This window comes from Bombus fervidus, chromosome 6 (assembly GCF_041682495.2).
Source record: "Bombus fervidus isolate BK054 chromosome 6, iyBomFerv1, whole genome shotgun sequence".
In the NCBI taxonomy this organism is placed as follows: domain Eukaryota; kingdom Metazoa; phylum Arthropoda; class Insecta; order Hymenoptera; family Apidae; genus Bombus; species Bombus fervidus.
This window is the reverse complement of record NC_091522.1, coordinates 7282073-7301158: the sequence shown is the minus strand read 5'-3', so window position 1 is coordinate 7301158 and position 19086 is coordinate 7282073. Positions and strand designations below refer to the sequence as shown.

The 19086-nt window shown below is 34.8% G+C and overlaps 2 protein-coding genes across 2 annotated transcripts; both read left to right on the top strand.

Moving 5' to 3' along the window:
- Window positions 1-14249: 14249 nt before the first annotated feature.
- LOC139988575 (uncharacterized) lies at window positions 14250-16943 on the top strand. Its single transcript, XM_072006170.1, has one exon. It carries the CDS (start codon window positions 14250-14252, stop codon window positions 16941-16943), a length of 2694 nt encoding a protein of 897 aa, XP_071862271.1.
- Window positions 16944-17013: 70 nt separating this feature from the next.
- On the top strand, window positions 17014-18012 carry LOC139988574 (uncharacterized). The gene has a single exon (XM_072006169.1). It carries the CDS (start codon window positions 17014-17016, stop codon window positions 18010-18012), a length of 999 nt encoding a protein of 332 aa, XP_071862270.1.
- Window positions 18013-19086: the final 1074 nt, after the last annotated feature.

The window sequence follows — 19086 nt, the reverse complement described above, 5'->3', positions numbered from 1 at the left end:
GTAATACTATATTACGTTATACGTTATTACGTAATAGTATATAGCGATATACACTATAACGTAAGACTATATAACGTTACACGTTATAACGTGATACTATATAACGTTATACGTTATAACGTAATACTATATAACGTTATACGTTATAACGTAATACTATATAACGTTATACGTTATAACGTAATACTATATAACGTTATACGTTATAAGGTAATGCCACAAAACGTTATACCCTATAAGATAATACTATATAACGTTATACGCCATAACGTAATACTAAATTACGTTGTATGTTTTAAGATAAGGTTATATAACGTTATACGTTATAACGTAATACCATATAACGCTATACTATATAACGTTATACGTTATACGGTAAAGCTACTTAACGTTATACGTTATAACGTAATACAAAATAAAGTTATACGTTATAAGGTAATGCTACATAACATTATACGTTATAAGGTAATGCTACATAACGTTATACGCTATAGCGTAATACTACATAACGTTATACGCTATAACGTAGTACTATATAACGTTATACGTTATAACGTAATACAATATTACGTTATACGTTATAACGTAATACTATACAACGTTATACGTTATAACGTAATACCATATAACGTTATACGTTTTAAGGTAATGCTACATAACGTTATACCCTATATCGTAATACTATATAACGTTATACGTTATACGGTAATGCTACTTAACGTTATACGTTATAACGTAATACAATATAAAGTTATACGTTATAAGGTAATGCTACATAACATTATACGTTATAAGGTAATGCTACATAACGTTATACCCCATAACGTAACACTATACAACGTTATACGTTACGACGTAATACTATATTACGTTATACGTTATTACGTAATATTATATAGCGATATACACTATAACGTAATACTATATAACGTTATACGTTATAACGTAATTCTATATAACGTTATACGTTATAAGGTATTGCTACATAACGTTATACCCTATAACGTAGTACTATATAGCGTTATACGTTATAACGTAATACTATAGTTCGTTATATGTTATAAGATAAGGTTATATAACGTTATACCTTGTAACGTAGTACCATATATCGTTATACTATATAACGTTATACGTTATACGGTAATGTTACATAACGTTATACGTTATAAGGTAATACTAAATAACGTTATACGATATAACGTAATACTATTTAACGCTATACGTTGTAAGGTAATAGTATATAACGTTATACGTTATAAGGTAATGCTACATAACGTTATTCGTTATAACGTAATACTATATTACGTGATACGTTATTACGTAATAGTATATAGCGATATACGCTATAGCGTAATTCTACATAACGTTATACGCTATAACGTAGTACTATATAACGTTATACGTTATAGCGTAATACAATATTACGTTATACGTTATAACGTAATACTATACAACGTTATACGTTATAACGTGATACCATTAAACGTTATACGTTGTAAGGTAATGCTACATAACGTTATACCCTATATCGTAATACTATATAACGTTATACGTTATAACGTAATACTATATTACGTTATATGTTTTAAGATAAGGTTATATAACGTTATACGTTATAACGTAATACCATATAACGCTATACTATATAACGTTATACGTTATACGGTAATGCTACGTAACGTTATACCTTATAAGGTAATACTATATAACGTTATACGACACAACGTAATACTACTTAACGCTATACGTTGTAAGGTAATAGTGTATAACGTTATACGTTATAAGGTAATGCTATATAACGTTTACTATATAACGTAATACTACTTAACGCTATACGTTGTAAGGTAATAGTATATAACGTTATACGTTATAAGATAATGCTATATAACGTTATACGATATAACGTAATACTATTTAACGCTATACGTTGAAAGGTAATAGTACATAACGTTATAAGTTATAAGGTAATGCTACATAACGTTATACGATATAACGCAATACTATATAACGTTATACGTTATAACGTAATACTATATTACGTTATACGTTATTACGTAATAGTATATAGCGATATACGCTATAACGTAATTCTACATAACGTTATACGCTATAACGTAGTACTATATAACGTTATACGTTATAGCGTAATACAATATTACGTTATACGTTATAACGTAATACTATACAACGTTATACGTTATAACGTAATACCATTAAACGTTATACGTTGTAAGGTAATGCTACATAACGTTATACCCTATATCGTAATACTATATAACGTTATACGTTATAACGAAATACTATATTACGTTATACGTTATAACGTAATCGTATATAGCGATATACGCTATAACGGTAATACCATAAAACGTTATACGTTATAACGTAATACTATATAACGTTATACGTTATAAGGTAATGCTACATAACATTATACGTTATAAGGTAATGGTACATAACGATATACCCCATAAGGTAATATTATATAACGTTATACATTATAACGTAATACTATATAACGTAATACATTATAACGTAATACTATACTACGTTATACGTTATAAGGTAATGCTACATAACGTTACACCCTATATCGTAATACTACATAACGTTATACGCTATAACGTAGTACTATATAACGTTATACGTTATAACGTAATACAATATTACGTTATACGTTATAACGTAATACTATACAACGTTATACGTTATAACGTAATACCATATAACGTTATACGTTTTAAGGTAATGCTACATAACGTTATACCCTATATCGTAATACTATATAACGTTATACGTTATACGGTAATGCTACTTAACGTTATACGTTATAACGTAATACAATATAATGTTATACGTTATAAGGTAATGCTACATAACATTATACGTTATAAGGTAATGCTACATAACGTTATACCCCATAACGTAATACTATACAACGTTATACGTTACGACGTAATACTATATTACGTTATACGTTATTACGTAATATTATATAGCGATATACGCTATAACGTAATACTATATAACGTTATACGTTATTACGTAATACTATATAACGTTATACGTTATAAGGTATTGCTACATAACGTTATACCCTATAACGTAGTACTATATAGCGTTATACGTTATAACGTAATACTATAGTTCGTTATATGTTATAAGATAAGGTTATATAACGTTATACCTTGTAACGTAGTACCATATACCGTTATACTATATAACGTTATACGTTATACGGTAATGTTACATAACGTTATACGTTATAAGGTAATACTAAATAACGTTATACGATATAACGTAATACTATTTAACGCTATACGTTGTAAGGTAATAGTATATAACGTTATACGTTATAAGGTAATGCTACATAACGTTATTCGTTATAACGTAATACTATATTACGTGATACGTTATTACGTAATAGTATATAGCGATATACGCTATAACGTAATTCTACATAACGTTATACGCTATAACGTAGTACTATATAACGTTATACGTTATAGCGTAATACAATATTACGTTATACGTTATAACGTAATACTATACAACGTTATACGTTATAACGTGATACCATTAAACGTTATACGTTGTAAGGTAATGCTACATAACGTTATACCCTATATCGTAATACTATATAACGTTATACGTTATAACGTAATACTATATTACGTTATATGTTTTAAGATAAGCTTATATAACGTTATACGTTATAACGTAATACCATATAACGCTATACTATATAACGTTATACGTTATACGGTAATGCTACGTAACGTTATACCTTATAAGGTAATACTATATAACGTTATACGACACAACGTAATACTACTTAACGCTATACGTTGTAAGGTAATAGTGTATAACGTTATACGTTATAAGGTAATGCTATATAACGTTTACTATATAACGTAATACTACTTAACGCTATACGTTGTAAGGTAATAGTATATAACGTTATACGTTATAAGATAATGCTATATAACGTTATACGATATAACGTAATACTATTTAACGCTATACGTTGAAAGGTAATAGTACATAACGTTATAAGTTATAAGGTAATGCTACATAACGTTATACGATATAACGCAATACTATATAACGTTATACGTTATAACGTAATACTATATTACGTTATACGTTATTACGTAATAGTATATAGCGATATACGCTATAACGTAATTCTACATAACGTTATACGCTATAACGTAGTACTATATAACGTTATACGTTATAGCGTAATACAATATTACGTTATACGTTATAACGTAATACTATACAACGTTATACGTTATAACGTAATACCATTAAACGTTATACGTTGTAAGGTAATGCTACATAACGTTATACCCTATATCGTAATACTATATAACGTTATACGTTATAACGTAATACTATATTACGTTATATGTTATAAGATAAGGATATATAACGTTATACGTTATAGCGTAATACCATATAACGTTATACTATATAACGTTATACGTTATACGGTAATGCTACTTAACGTTATACGTTATATCGTAATACAATATAAAGTTATACGTTATAAGGTAATGCTACATAACATTATACATTATAAGGTAATGCTACATAACGTTACACCCCATAACGTAATACTATATAACGTTATACGTTACGACGTAATACTATATTACGTTATACGTTATTACGTAATAGTATATAGCGATATACACTATAACGTAATACTATATAACGTTATACGTCATAACGTAATACTATATAACGTTATACGTTATAAGGTAATACCATACAACGTTATACCCTATAACGTAATACTATATAACGTTATACGCTATAAGGTAATACTATATTACGTTATACGTTATAACGCAATCGTATATAGCAATATACGCTATAACGGTAATACCATATAACGTTATACGTTATAACGAAATACTATATTACGTCATACGTTATAACGTAATCGTATATAGCGATATACGCTATAACGGTAATACCATAAAACGTTATACGTTATAACGTAATACTATATAACGTTATACGTTATAAGGTAATGCTACATAACATTATACGTTATAAGGTAATGGTACATAACGATATATCCCATAAGGTAATATTATATAACGTTATACGTTACGACGTAATACTATATTACGTTATACGTTATTACGTAATAGTATATAGCGATATACACTATAACGTAATACTATATAACGTAATACATTATAACGTAATACTATACTACGTTATACGTTATAAGGTAATGCTACATAACGTTACACCCTATATCGTAATACTATATAACGTTATACGATATAACGTAATACTATATTACGTTATATGTTATAAGATAAGGATATATAACGTTATACGTTATAGCGTAATACCATATAACGGTATACTATATAACGTTATACGTTATACGGTAATGCTACGTAACGTTATACGTTATAACGTAACACAATATAAAGGTATACGTTATAAGGTAATGCTACATAACAGTATACGTTATAAGGTAATGCTACATAACGTTATACCCCTTAACGTAATACTATATAACGTTATACGTTATAACGTAATACTATATAACGTTATACGTTACAACGTAATACTATATAACGTTATACGTTACAAGATAATGCCACACAACGTTATACCCTATAAGGTAATACTATATAACGTTATACGCTATAACGTAATACTATATTACGTTATATCTTTTAAGATAAGGTTATATAACGTTATACGTTATAACGTAATACCATATAACGTTATACTATATAACGTTATACGTTATACGGTAACGCTACGTAACGTTATACGTTATGACGTAATACAATATATAGTTATACGTTATAAGGTAATGCTACATAACATTATCCGTTATAAGGTAATGCTACATAACGTTATAGCCCATAACGTAATACTATATAACGTTATACGTTACGACGTAATACTATATTACGTTATACGTTATTACGTAATAGTATATAGCGATATACACTATAGCGTAAGACTATATAACGTTATATGTTATAACGTAATACTATATAACGTTATACGTTATAACGTAATACTATATAACGTTATACGTTATAACGTAATACTATATAACGTTATACGTTATAACGTAATACTATATAACGTTATACGTTATAACGTAATACTATATAACGTTATACGTTATAACGTAATACTATATAACGTTATACGTTATAGCGTAATAGTATATAACGTTATACGTTATAAGGTAATACCATACAACGTTATACCCTATAACGTAATACTATATAACGTTATACGTTATAACGTAATACTATATAACGTTATACGTTATAACGTAATACTACATTACGTTATACGCTATAACGTAGTACTATATAACGTTATACGTTATAACGTAATACAATATAACGTTATACGTTATAACGTAATACCATGTAACGTTATACTATATAACGTTATACGTTATACGGTAATGCTACTTAACGTTATACGTTATAACGTAATACAATATAAAGTTATACGTTATCCGGTAATGCTACATAACATTATACGTTATAAGGTAATGCTACATAACGTTACACCCCATCACGTAATACTATATAACGTTATACGTTACGACGTAATACTATATTACGTTATACGTTATTACGTAATAGTATATAGCGATATACACTATAACGTAATACTATATAATCTTATACGTTATAACGTAATACTATATAACGTTATACGTCATAAGGTAATGCTACATAACGTTATACCCTATAACGTAGTACTATATAGCGTTATACGTTGTAACGTAATACTATATTACGTTATATGATATAAGATAAGGTTATATAACGTTATACGTTATAACGTAATACCATATAACGCTATACTATATAACGTTATACGTTATACGGTAATGCTACGTAACGTTATACGTTATAAGGTAATCCTATAAAACGTTATACGATACAACGTAATAATACTTAACGCTATACGTTGTAAAGTAATAGTATATAACGTTATACGTTATAAGGTAATGCTACATACCGTTATACGCTATAACGTAATACTATATTACGTTATACGTTATAACGTAATACTATATTACGTTATACGTTATTACGTAATAGTATATAGCGATATACGCTATAACGTAATACTATATAACGTTATACGTTATAACGTAATAGTATATAACGTTATACGTTATAAGGTAATACCATACAACGTTATACCCTATAACGTAATACTATATAACGTTATACGCTATAACGTAATACTATATTACGTTATATGTTTTCAGATAAGGTTATATAACGTTATACGTTATAACGTAATACCATATAACGCTATACTATATAACGTTATACGTTATACGGTAATGCTACGTAACGTTATACGTTATACGGTAATGCTACGTAACGTTATACGTTATAAGGTAATACTATATAACGTTATACGACACATCGTAATACTACTTAACGCTGTACGTTGTAAGGTAATAGTATATAACGTTATACGTTGTAAGGTTATGCTACATAACATTATACGTTATAAGGTAATGCTACATAAGGTTATACCCCATAACGTAATACTATATAACGTTATACGTTATAAGGTAATACCATACAACGTTATACCCTATAACGTAATACTACATAACGTTATACGCTATAACGTAATACTATATTACGTTATATGTTTTCAGATAAGGTTATATAACGTTATACGTTATAACGTAATACCATATACCGCTATACTATATAACGTTATACGTTATACGGTAATGCTACGTAACGTTATACGTTATAAGGTAATACTATATAACGTTATACGACACATCGTAATACTACTTAACTCTATACGTTGTAAGGTCATAGTATATCACGTTATACGTTATAAGGTAATGCTATATAACGTTTGCTATATAACGTTATACGATATAACGTAATACTATTTAACGCTATACGTTGTAGGGTAATAGTACATAACGTTATAAGTTATAAGGTAATGTTACATAACGTTTACTATATAACGTAATACTATATAACGTTATACGTTATAAGGTAATGCTACATAACGTTATACCCTATAACGTAGTACTATATAGCGTTATACGTTATAACGTAATACTATATTACGTTATATGGTATAAGATAAGGTTATATAACGTTATACCTTATAACGTAATACCATATATCGTTATACTATATAACGTTATACGTTATACGGTAATGTTACATAACGTTATACGTTATAAGGTAATACTAAATAACGTTATACGATATAACGTAATACTATTTAACGCTATACGTTGTAAGGTAATAGTATATAACGTTATACGTTATAAGGTAATACCATACAACGTTATACCCTATAACGTAATACTATATAACGTTATACGCTATAAGGTAATACTATATTACGTTATACGTTATAACGCAATCGTATATAGCGATATACGCTATAACGGTAATACCATATAACGTTATACGTTATAACGAAATACTATATTACGTTATACGTTATAACGTAATCGTATATAGCGATATACGCTATAACGGTAATACCATAAAACGTTATATGTTATAACGTAATACTATATAACGTTATACGTTATAAGGTAATGCTACATAACATTATACGTTATAAGGTAATGGTACATAACGATATACCCCATAAGGTAATATTATATAACGTTATACATTATAACGTAATACTGTATAACGTAATACATTATAACGTAATACTATACTACGTTATACGTTATAAGGTAATGCTACATAACGTTACACCCTATATCGTAATAGTATATAACGTTATACGATATAAAGTTATACTATATTACGTTATATGTTATAAGATAAGGATATATAACGTTATACGTTATAGCGTAATACCATATAACGGTATACTATATAACGTTATACGTTATACGGTAATGCTACGTAACGTTATACGTTGTAACGTAACACAATATAAAGGTATACGTTATAAGGTAATGCTACATAACAGTATACGTTATAAGGTAATGCTACATAACGTTATACCCCATAACGTAATACTATATAACGTTATACGTTATAACGTAATACTATATAACGTTATACGTTATAACGTAATACTATATAACGTTATACGTTATAACGTAATACTATATAACGTTATACGTTATAACGTAATACTATATAACGTTATACGTTATAACGTAATACTATATAACGTTATACGTTATAAGGTAATGCCACACAACGTTATACCCTATAAGGTAATACTATATAACGTTATACGCTATAACGTAATACTATATTACGTTATATCTTTTAAGATAAGGTTATATAACGTTATACGTTATAACGTAATATCATATAACGTTATACTATATAACGTTATACGTTATACGGTAACGCTACGTAACGTTATACGTTATGACGTAATACAATATATAGTTATACGTTATAAGGTAATGCTACATAACATTATCCGTTATAAGGTAATGCTACATAACGTTATAGCCCATAACGTAATACTATATAACGTTATACGTTACGACGTAATACTATATTACGTTATACGTTATTACGTAATAGTATATAGCGATATACACTATAACGTAAGACTATATAACGTTATATGTTATAACGTAATACTATATAACGTTATACGTTATAACGTAATACTATATAACGTTATACGTTATAACGTAATACTATATAACGTTATACGTTATAACGTAATACTATATAACGTTATACGTTATAACGTAATACTATATAACGTTATACGTTATAACGTAATACTATATAACGTTATACGTTATAACGTAATACTATATAACGTTATACGTTATAACGTAATAGTATATAACGTTATACGTTATAAGGTAATACCATACAACGTTATACCCTATAACGTAATACTATATAACGTTATACGTTATAACGTAATACTATATAACGTTATACGTTATAACGTAATACTATATAACGTTATACGTTATAACGTAATAGTATATAACGTTATACGTTATAAGGTAATGCCACACAACGTTATACCCTATAAGATAATACTATATAACGTTATACGCCATAACGTAATTCTATATTACGTTGTATGTTTTAAGATAAGGTTATATAACGTTATACGTTATAACGTAATACCATATAACGCTATACTATGTAACGTTATACGTTATACGGTAATGCTACGTAACGTTATACGTTATAAGGTAATACTATATAACGTTATACGATACAACGTAATAATACTTAACGCTATACGTTGTAAGGTAATAGTATATAACGTTATACGTTATAAGGTAATGCTACATAACGTTATACGCTATAACGTAATACTATATTACGTTATACGTTATAACGTAATACTATATTACGTTATACGTTATTACGTAATAGTATATAGCGATATACGCTATAACGTAATACTATATAACGTTATACGTTATAACGTAATAGTATATAACGTTATACGTTATAAGGTAATACCATACAACGTTATACCCTATAACGTAATACTATATAACGTTATACGCTATAACGTAATACTATATTACGTTATATGTTTTCAGATAAGGTTATATAACGTTATACGTTATAACGTAATGCCATATAACGCTATACTATATAACGTTATACGTTATACGGTAATGCTACGTAACGTTATACGTTATAACGTAATACTATATAACGTTATACGTTATAAGGTAATACCATACAACGTTATACCCTATAACGTAATACTATATAACGTTATACGCTATAACGTAATACTATATTACGTTATATGTTTTCAGATAAGGTTATATAACGTTATACGTTATAACGTAATACCAAATAACGCTATACTATATAACGTTATACGTTATACGGTAATGCTACGTAACGTTATACGTTATAAGGTAATACTATATAACGTTATACGACACATCGTAATACTACTTAACGCTGTACGTTGTAAGGTAATAGTATATAACGTTATACGTTGTAAGGTTATGCTACATAACATTATACGTTATAAGGTAATGCTACATAACGTTGTACCCCATAACGTAATACTATATAACGTTATACGATACAACGTAATACTACTTAACGCTATACGTTGTAAGATAATAGTATATAACGTTATACGTTATAAGGTAATGCTACATAACGTTATACGCTATAACGTAATACTATATTACGTTATACGTTATAACGTAATACTATATTACGTTATACGTTATTACGTAATAGTATATAGCGATATACGCTATAACGTAATACTATATAACGTTATACGTTATAAGGTAATACCATACAACGTTATACCCTATAACGTAATACTATATAACGTTATACGCTATAACGTAATACGATATTACGTTATATGGTATAAGATAATGTTATATAACGTTATACCTTATAACGTAATACCATATATCGTTATACTACATAACGTTATACGTTATACGGTAATGTTACATAACGTTATACGTTATAAGGTAATACTAAATAACGTTATACGATATAACGTAATACTATTTAACGCTATACGTTGTAAGGTAATAGTATATAACGTTATACGTTATAACGTAATACTATATTACGTTATACGTTATATCGCAATCGTATATAGCGATATACGCTATAACGTAATACTATATAACGTTATACGTTATAACGTAATACTATATAAAGTTATACGTTATAAGTTAATGCTACTTTTACGCCACGAGGCTTTTTAGAGATCGTATTTCCAACCGTCGCTCGCGGTCCTCCAGCGTCGCAGATATATCCTCTTATGTGCCCGACGGAAAACATACATTGTATCGACGAGCGCATACTTGTCACCAAGCAACGAGTTCTGGAACCGTCGATCTCGGACCGTTATTTTATAACGAAGAAGTCGGCCTGCGTGATCATCGGCGCGTGCGGTGGCGTGATCCGAGCATATGGGGTGGTCGTCTCCTCGAAAGACAAAGAATCGAAATCTGTAACCGATCAGTCTCATTCGACAACTCTAACCGAACAGTCGCATCCGAACAGTCTCATTATAAAATTCACACCGCATACATAAAAAATCGAATCGATTTGCTATAAACATTAACTGTATCTATCGCGAAACAATTTGTGGCGCTTCTATTATAATTTAACTTATTGTTAAAAATATATGTTATATTAACCTGTTAACACAGTGTTAATTTCAATTAACCACCCCTGTTATCCTAATCGAAACACGGGGAACGACTATTTCGCGGCGTCGATTAGCCGAATCGTAGCGAGAATTTACGCCTCTCGCTGACGCGTTTTCCTCGCGACCGCGTCTCTCCGCGAACGGTCGTAACATTTGGTCCTTCGAGCCGGATTCAGTGGTAAGTGAAAAGTGCACACCAGTGACACCCACTACCGTACAGTGCCACGTGAATCCAACATAACCAGCAGCGGAAGCGTTACCACTCCAGCGAAGTCAATAACGTCAAGGAGCCGCCATCCTGGGAGAGGCATAATTCGGTGGTTAAAGAACGCAACCACGCTGTCCCCCGTCGCACAGTAACGAGCAATAACCGATAACCGAACCGACGTCCGGAACGCAACTGCAAGGTAAGCTCGTTCAAAGCATCGAAATCAATTATGGCTCCCAATCTGGAAGAACGCACGAAACAATTGATGTTAAAACGAGAAGGGTTTAGGAAAGAATTGGAGGCATTTCGCACAATAGTCAACAATTATGAGGAAGGGGCACCTATATATGCCATCCAACGGTATTTAAAGGAATTAGAGGTAGAATTCACATCGTTCAAAAAAAATCAATGTGAGTTAGACGATAGGGATGAGGGCCAAACACAGCAGGACCGCATTGATTTACAACAGATGTTCTATGTTGTCACCGGACACGCGACCACCATAATTAATAACGCAACCAAACAATCAGAGCCGACAATTCGAAGTCTTACATCGAACTTATCGAATCTTTCATTGCCGGAATCCGTCGACTTGCCGAAAATTCAATTACCCACCTTTTCGGGAGCCTACGAGGATTGGCCAGGTTTCGCGGATCAATTTCGCTGCACGGTTCACGATAACCCTCGCATTGACGATTGCAAACGACTAACCTATCTCCGCTCTTGTTTAACGGACGAGGCGGCTCTCACTATATCCTCGTTAAGTAACGTGGTCACCAATTACTCAGCCGCGTGGGAAATATTAGAAGAAAGATATAACAGACCAGCCAAAATCGTTGAGAGACACCTGCAGGAGATAATTAACACAAGCTTCCTATCGCGCACAGCATACCGAGATTTACAGTCCTATACTACCAAACTAGAGTCACACTACAAGGCCTTAGAATCTCTTGGACAACTGACCGCAGATACCGTGCTATTATATCTGTGCACCTCTAAATTGGATCGGGAAACCGATCTAATTTGGAAAGACAGGATAAAATCCACACCATTCCCCGCGTTCAAGGAATTCCTGAGATTTTTGAACGAGCGGTGTCGAGTCATAGAAACTCCAAGAACGACACGCCAAACACGTGGGCACACATTCATCACTACACAGAGAACGTTGGTGTGTCCTACTTGCCAAGGATCACACGAAATTTGGAATTGCAATGTCTTCAAGGCAAAATCAATCAAAAATCGCATTGAAACCGCCAAAAGAGCATCGCTCTGTACCAATTGCTTGAGTAAAGGTCATTCCGTGGCTCAATGTTCTGCCGGTTCATGTCGCATATGCGGACTGCGACATCACACTTATCTTCATCGAGATCAGAGTTCTGAGAAATCACGATCATCTAGCAGTCAATCATCGAGCAGTCATTCGTCGAGCGACCGATCATCAGGCAGACGATCACCACCTAGTTCTCCGACACCGCGTTCCTCGCGTCATTCGAAACGATCCGAATCATCTCCCCGACCATCGCCTCGATCATCTCGCCGATCGTTTCCTCCGTCGTCACGCCGAGCGTCTCCTCCAACATCTGGCCGATCATCTCCCAGAACTTCTCCCAAACGCGAGTCCCGCTCGATACGAACAAGGGAGACCGAATCAAATTTAACGCCGAATCCTCAACGACAAGGGAGACAATGACTAAATCAGACGTCGTTATTAGGGACCGAATCGCACAAAGCGGATTCAAGAACCTCGCTTCTATCCGAACCATCATATCACGATCTGTTAGTGACTGCGCAGGTTAAGATTCTGGACGACAAGACTCAACCAGTCCGTTGTAGAGCTCTGCTAGACACCGGCTCTAGCATGAATTTCATTACCGAGAAACTGGCAAAAACATTAAAACTCGGTCAACAGAAATGTTCGGTCCCAATCGGAGCCCTAAACGCGTTATCGACGACATCGAAACATTACATCACGGCTACAATCACTTCGATCGACGGCACATACGAACGTACACTGACGTTCCTTATTATACCCACCATATCGACTTGGGTCCCAGATCAGCCCGTAGACCGCTCAATAATACAAATCCCACGGAATCTACAACTAGCCAATCCAAGATTCCATATACCTGCCCCGATCGAAATTATATTGAGCGCCGGACCAACACTAGCATCACTCTGTGTCGGTCAACTTGACATTAGTCACTCAAACGGGCCTGACTTGCGTCTGCAAAAAACGAGATTCGGATGGGTCATCGGGGGGAGCCCAACCTCGCAATCAGCAGCGCACACGTTTCACGCCTCTACGGCGGCCCTACAGGCGGACCTCGCCCGTTTTTGGGAGATCGACGAAGGACCGCTCATTTCACACATCTCAGAGGCGGAACGACAGTGCGAGGAACATTTCCGTAAGCACGTTCAACGCACCGACGAAGGCCGATACATTGTCGCTCTCCCATTTAACAACACGACTTCGTCGCTTGGATCTTCTAAAGCCATAGCGATGAAACGTCTCACATCCCTCAGCCGCAGGTTCCAGCGAGATAAACAATTCGAAGCCGATTATCATGCCGTAATAAAAGAATATCTCGAATTAGGACACATGACGAGAGTCACTACGGACCGTGCTATCGATGACGGATATTTTCTGCCCCATCACGGCGTAATCAAGGAGTCCAGCCAAACCACGAAGCTCCGAGTCGTGTTTGACGGATCGGCTCCAACCACCACCGGCGTTTCTTTGAACGATACACTTCACACGGGACCGAAACTACAAGAGGACCTATTCTACATTCTCCTGAGATTCCGTTCTCACCAATACGTCCTTACAGGCGATGTCGAAAAAAAGTATCGACAATTTCTTGTGCGGCCAGAGGATCGAAAATTCCAACAAATTTTGTGGCGTAATACGAAGGGAGAAGTTGACACCTATCAACTCAATACAGTGACGTTTGGACTTTCAGCGGCCCCATATCTAGCCATTCGGTGCCTCAAACAATTGGCAGACGACGAAGGACATCGATATCCACGAGCGGCAGCAATTCTACAACGAGATTTTTACGTCGACGATGTTCTCACAGGAGTTGATACAAAGGACGAGGCACGATCATTAAGAATAGAGCTCACAGAGCTGCTTAAATTAGCCGGTTTAAACATTCGAAAATGGGCGTCGAATAGCCGGGAACTGTTAAACGGACTTCCCGAACAGGACATAAACGACAAGCTTCTCCTCGGCGAATCTCAAACTGTAAAAACCCTGGGTGTTGTTTGGAATTCATCTGATGATTCCATCCTGTATTCCGTCAAAATCAACCCCATCACCCCTCAACTTACGAAAAGAATAATCAGCTCTGAAATCGCCAAGATTTACGACCCTCTTGGATTGCTATCACCAGTAATCGTTCGAGCTAAGATGCTGCTTCAACGAATCTGGACATTGAAAATCGATTGGGACGAATCGCTTCCGGCCGACGTACATACAGAGTGGCGCAAATATTATACGCAATTACCATTGTTGAATAACATAAGGTTTCCACGAAAAACCATAATCAAATCCGCAGCTGAAATCGAGTTACATGGATTTTGTGACGCCAGCGAGAAGGCGTATGGGGCATGTGTTTACCTTCGCACGATCACTCCGGATGGCCATGTCTGGATACGACTCCTCACTGCGAAGTCAAAGGTAGCTCCACTCAAATCATTAACCATCCCAAGACTGGAACTGAGTGGAGCACTCCTTCTCACATCACTGACGACCACAGTACGTCAAGCATTACAAAATAACATCTCTCGCACCGTTTACTGGACGGACTCCACCATCGTCCTTCATTGGATTAATACATCACCCCATACACTGAAAACATTCGTCGCCAATCGAGTATCAGACATTCAAGGTAAGACTCACACCTCAGATTGGCGTCACATTCCCACCGCGGACAACCCTGCTGATCTCATATCTCGAGGTCAATTACCTGAAGATTTTCTGCGATCAACAATTTGGCAACATGGACCGGAGTGGCTCCAACAATCTGAAGAACGCTGGCCGACACGGAACCCCGTACCTTTAACAGAAATACCGGAGCAGAAGAAGGCAACCTGTCTATCGTTGATTCCCGCCGACCACAGTCTATTGGAGAGATTCTCCTCGTGGCCAAAACTTATCAGAATCATCGCTCGTTGCCTACGATGGCGACAAAAACAGGATCGAGGGAGCCCTCTAACCACGCACGATTTAACCATTGCGCATAACCGATTAATCACACTGCTGCAACTATGCTATTTTTCAGACGAAATCCACAATCTACAAACAAATCGAAATTCCACAGTGAAGGGAAAACTACAGCGACTCAATCCATTTCTGGACAAGGACGGGATGTTACGAGTCGGAGGCCGACTCAGTCATTCAACATTGCCCTTCAACCAGAAACACCCAATCATCCTACCCAAATCCTTCGTCACTCATAATCGAGCACGAGCACCTCATAAACCTCCATTCCGGAATTCAAGCCACCTTATATTCCTTGAGGAGATCTTATTGGCCTATCGACGGCCGTAGCCAGGTTTGGAGCACGTTGAAGAAGTGCGTTCGTTGCTGCCGAGCTAATCCACCCCCAGTGGATTATATAATGGGCGATCTCCCAGCCGCACGGATAACAGAATCTCGACCGTTTACCAACGTCGGAATCGATTATTGCGGACCATTTTACGTCAAGGAGCGAAAGGATCGCAACCGACGTAAGATAAAGGTATACGTATCAATTTTCGTATGTCTTGCAGTCAAAGCGGTCCACATTGAGCTGGTCAGTGACCTCACTAGCGAGGCCTTCATTGCGGCGCTGAGAAGATTTATTGCTCGTCGAGGATTCTGTACAACGATCTATTCCGACAACGGTACTAACTTCGTTGGCGCCAACAACGAGCTGCGAGAACTCCGGAACCTCTTACTGTCAGACGATCATAAGGTAAAGGTTCAATCATTTCTAGCCGACCGACGGATCGAATGGCGCTTCATTCCTCCAAACTCGCCTCACTTCGGTGGGTTGTGGGAGGCTGCAGTCAAATCTTTCAAACGACACCTCAGACGCGTCGCAGGTAATGAGCTCCTGACATTTGAAAACTTGAACACACTCATTATCGAAATTGAATCGATCCTAAATTCCCGTCCGCTCACTCCAATATCCACAGATCCTAACGATCTCCTTGTCCTTACTCCCGGTCACTTCCTTATCGGAGACGCACTAACGGGTTTGCGAGAACGAGATTTTACAGATACTCCAACTAATCATCTTTCGAGTTGGCAACACATCCAAAAAATCAAGCAACATTTCTGGCAACGCTGGCATCGAGAGTATCTGAACGAGCTTAATATCAGAAACAAATGGAGCAAGGGCAGTCACGGTATACGAGAAGGCAGCATCGTCCTCCTCAGAGAAGACAACGTTCCCCCAATGCAATGGCCATTGGGCAGAATCATCAAGGTCCAGCCCGGCGCAGACGGCATCATACGGACGGCTACCGTACGAACGGCAACAAGCACACTGGATCGGAGCGTCAAGCGGATGGTACCACTACCGAGCAGATCGCCGACAGACGACTCCGAAACACCCAACAGCTACGACGTCTAACGAGAGATCCACCTCACAATATTACCCATATTACTTGATCGGTACCCTCTCAACGGGGGGAGTATGTTACGCCACGAGGCTTTTTAGAGATCGTATTTCCAACCGTCGCTCGCGGTCCTCCAGCGTCGCAGATATATCCTCTTATGTGCCCGACGGAAAACATACATTGTATCGACGAGCGCATACTTGTCACCAAGCAACGAGTTCTGGAACCGTCGATCTCGGACCGTTATTTTATAACGAAGAAGTCGGCCTGCGTGATCATCGGCGCGTGCGGTGGCGTGATCCGAGCATATGGGGGGGTCGTCTCCCCGAAAGACAAAGAATCGAAATCTGTAACCGATCAGTCTCATTCGACAACTCTAACCGAACAGTCGCATCCGAACAGTCTCATTATAAAATTCACACCGCATACATAAAAAATCGAATCGATTTGCTATAAACATTAACTGTATCTATCACGAAACAATTTGTGGCGCTTCTATTATAATTTAACTTATTGTTAAAAATATATGTTATATTAACCTGCTAACACAGTGTTAATTTCAATTAACCACCCCTGTTATCCTAATCGAAACACGGGGAACGACTATTTCGCGGCGTCGATTAGCCGAATCGTAGCGAGAATTTACGCCTCTCGCTGACGCGTTTTCCTCGCGACCGCGTCTCTCCGCGAACGGTCGTAACAGCTACATAACATTATACGTTATAAGGTAATGGTACATAACGTTATACCCCATAACGTAATACTATATAACGATATAGGTTACAACGTAATACTATATTACGTTATACGTTATTACGTAATAGCATATAGCAATATACGTTATAACGTAATACTATATTACGTTATTTGTTATAACGTAATCGTATATAGCGATATACGCTATAACGGTAATACCATATAACGTTATACGTTATAACGTAATACTATATAACGTTATACGTTATAAGGTAATGCTATATAACATAATACGTTAAAAGGTAATGGTACATAACGATATACCCCATAACGTAATACTATATAACGATATAGGTTACAACGTAATACTATATTACGTTATACGTTATTAC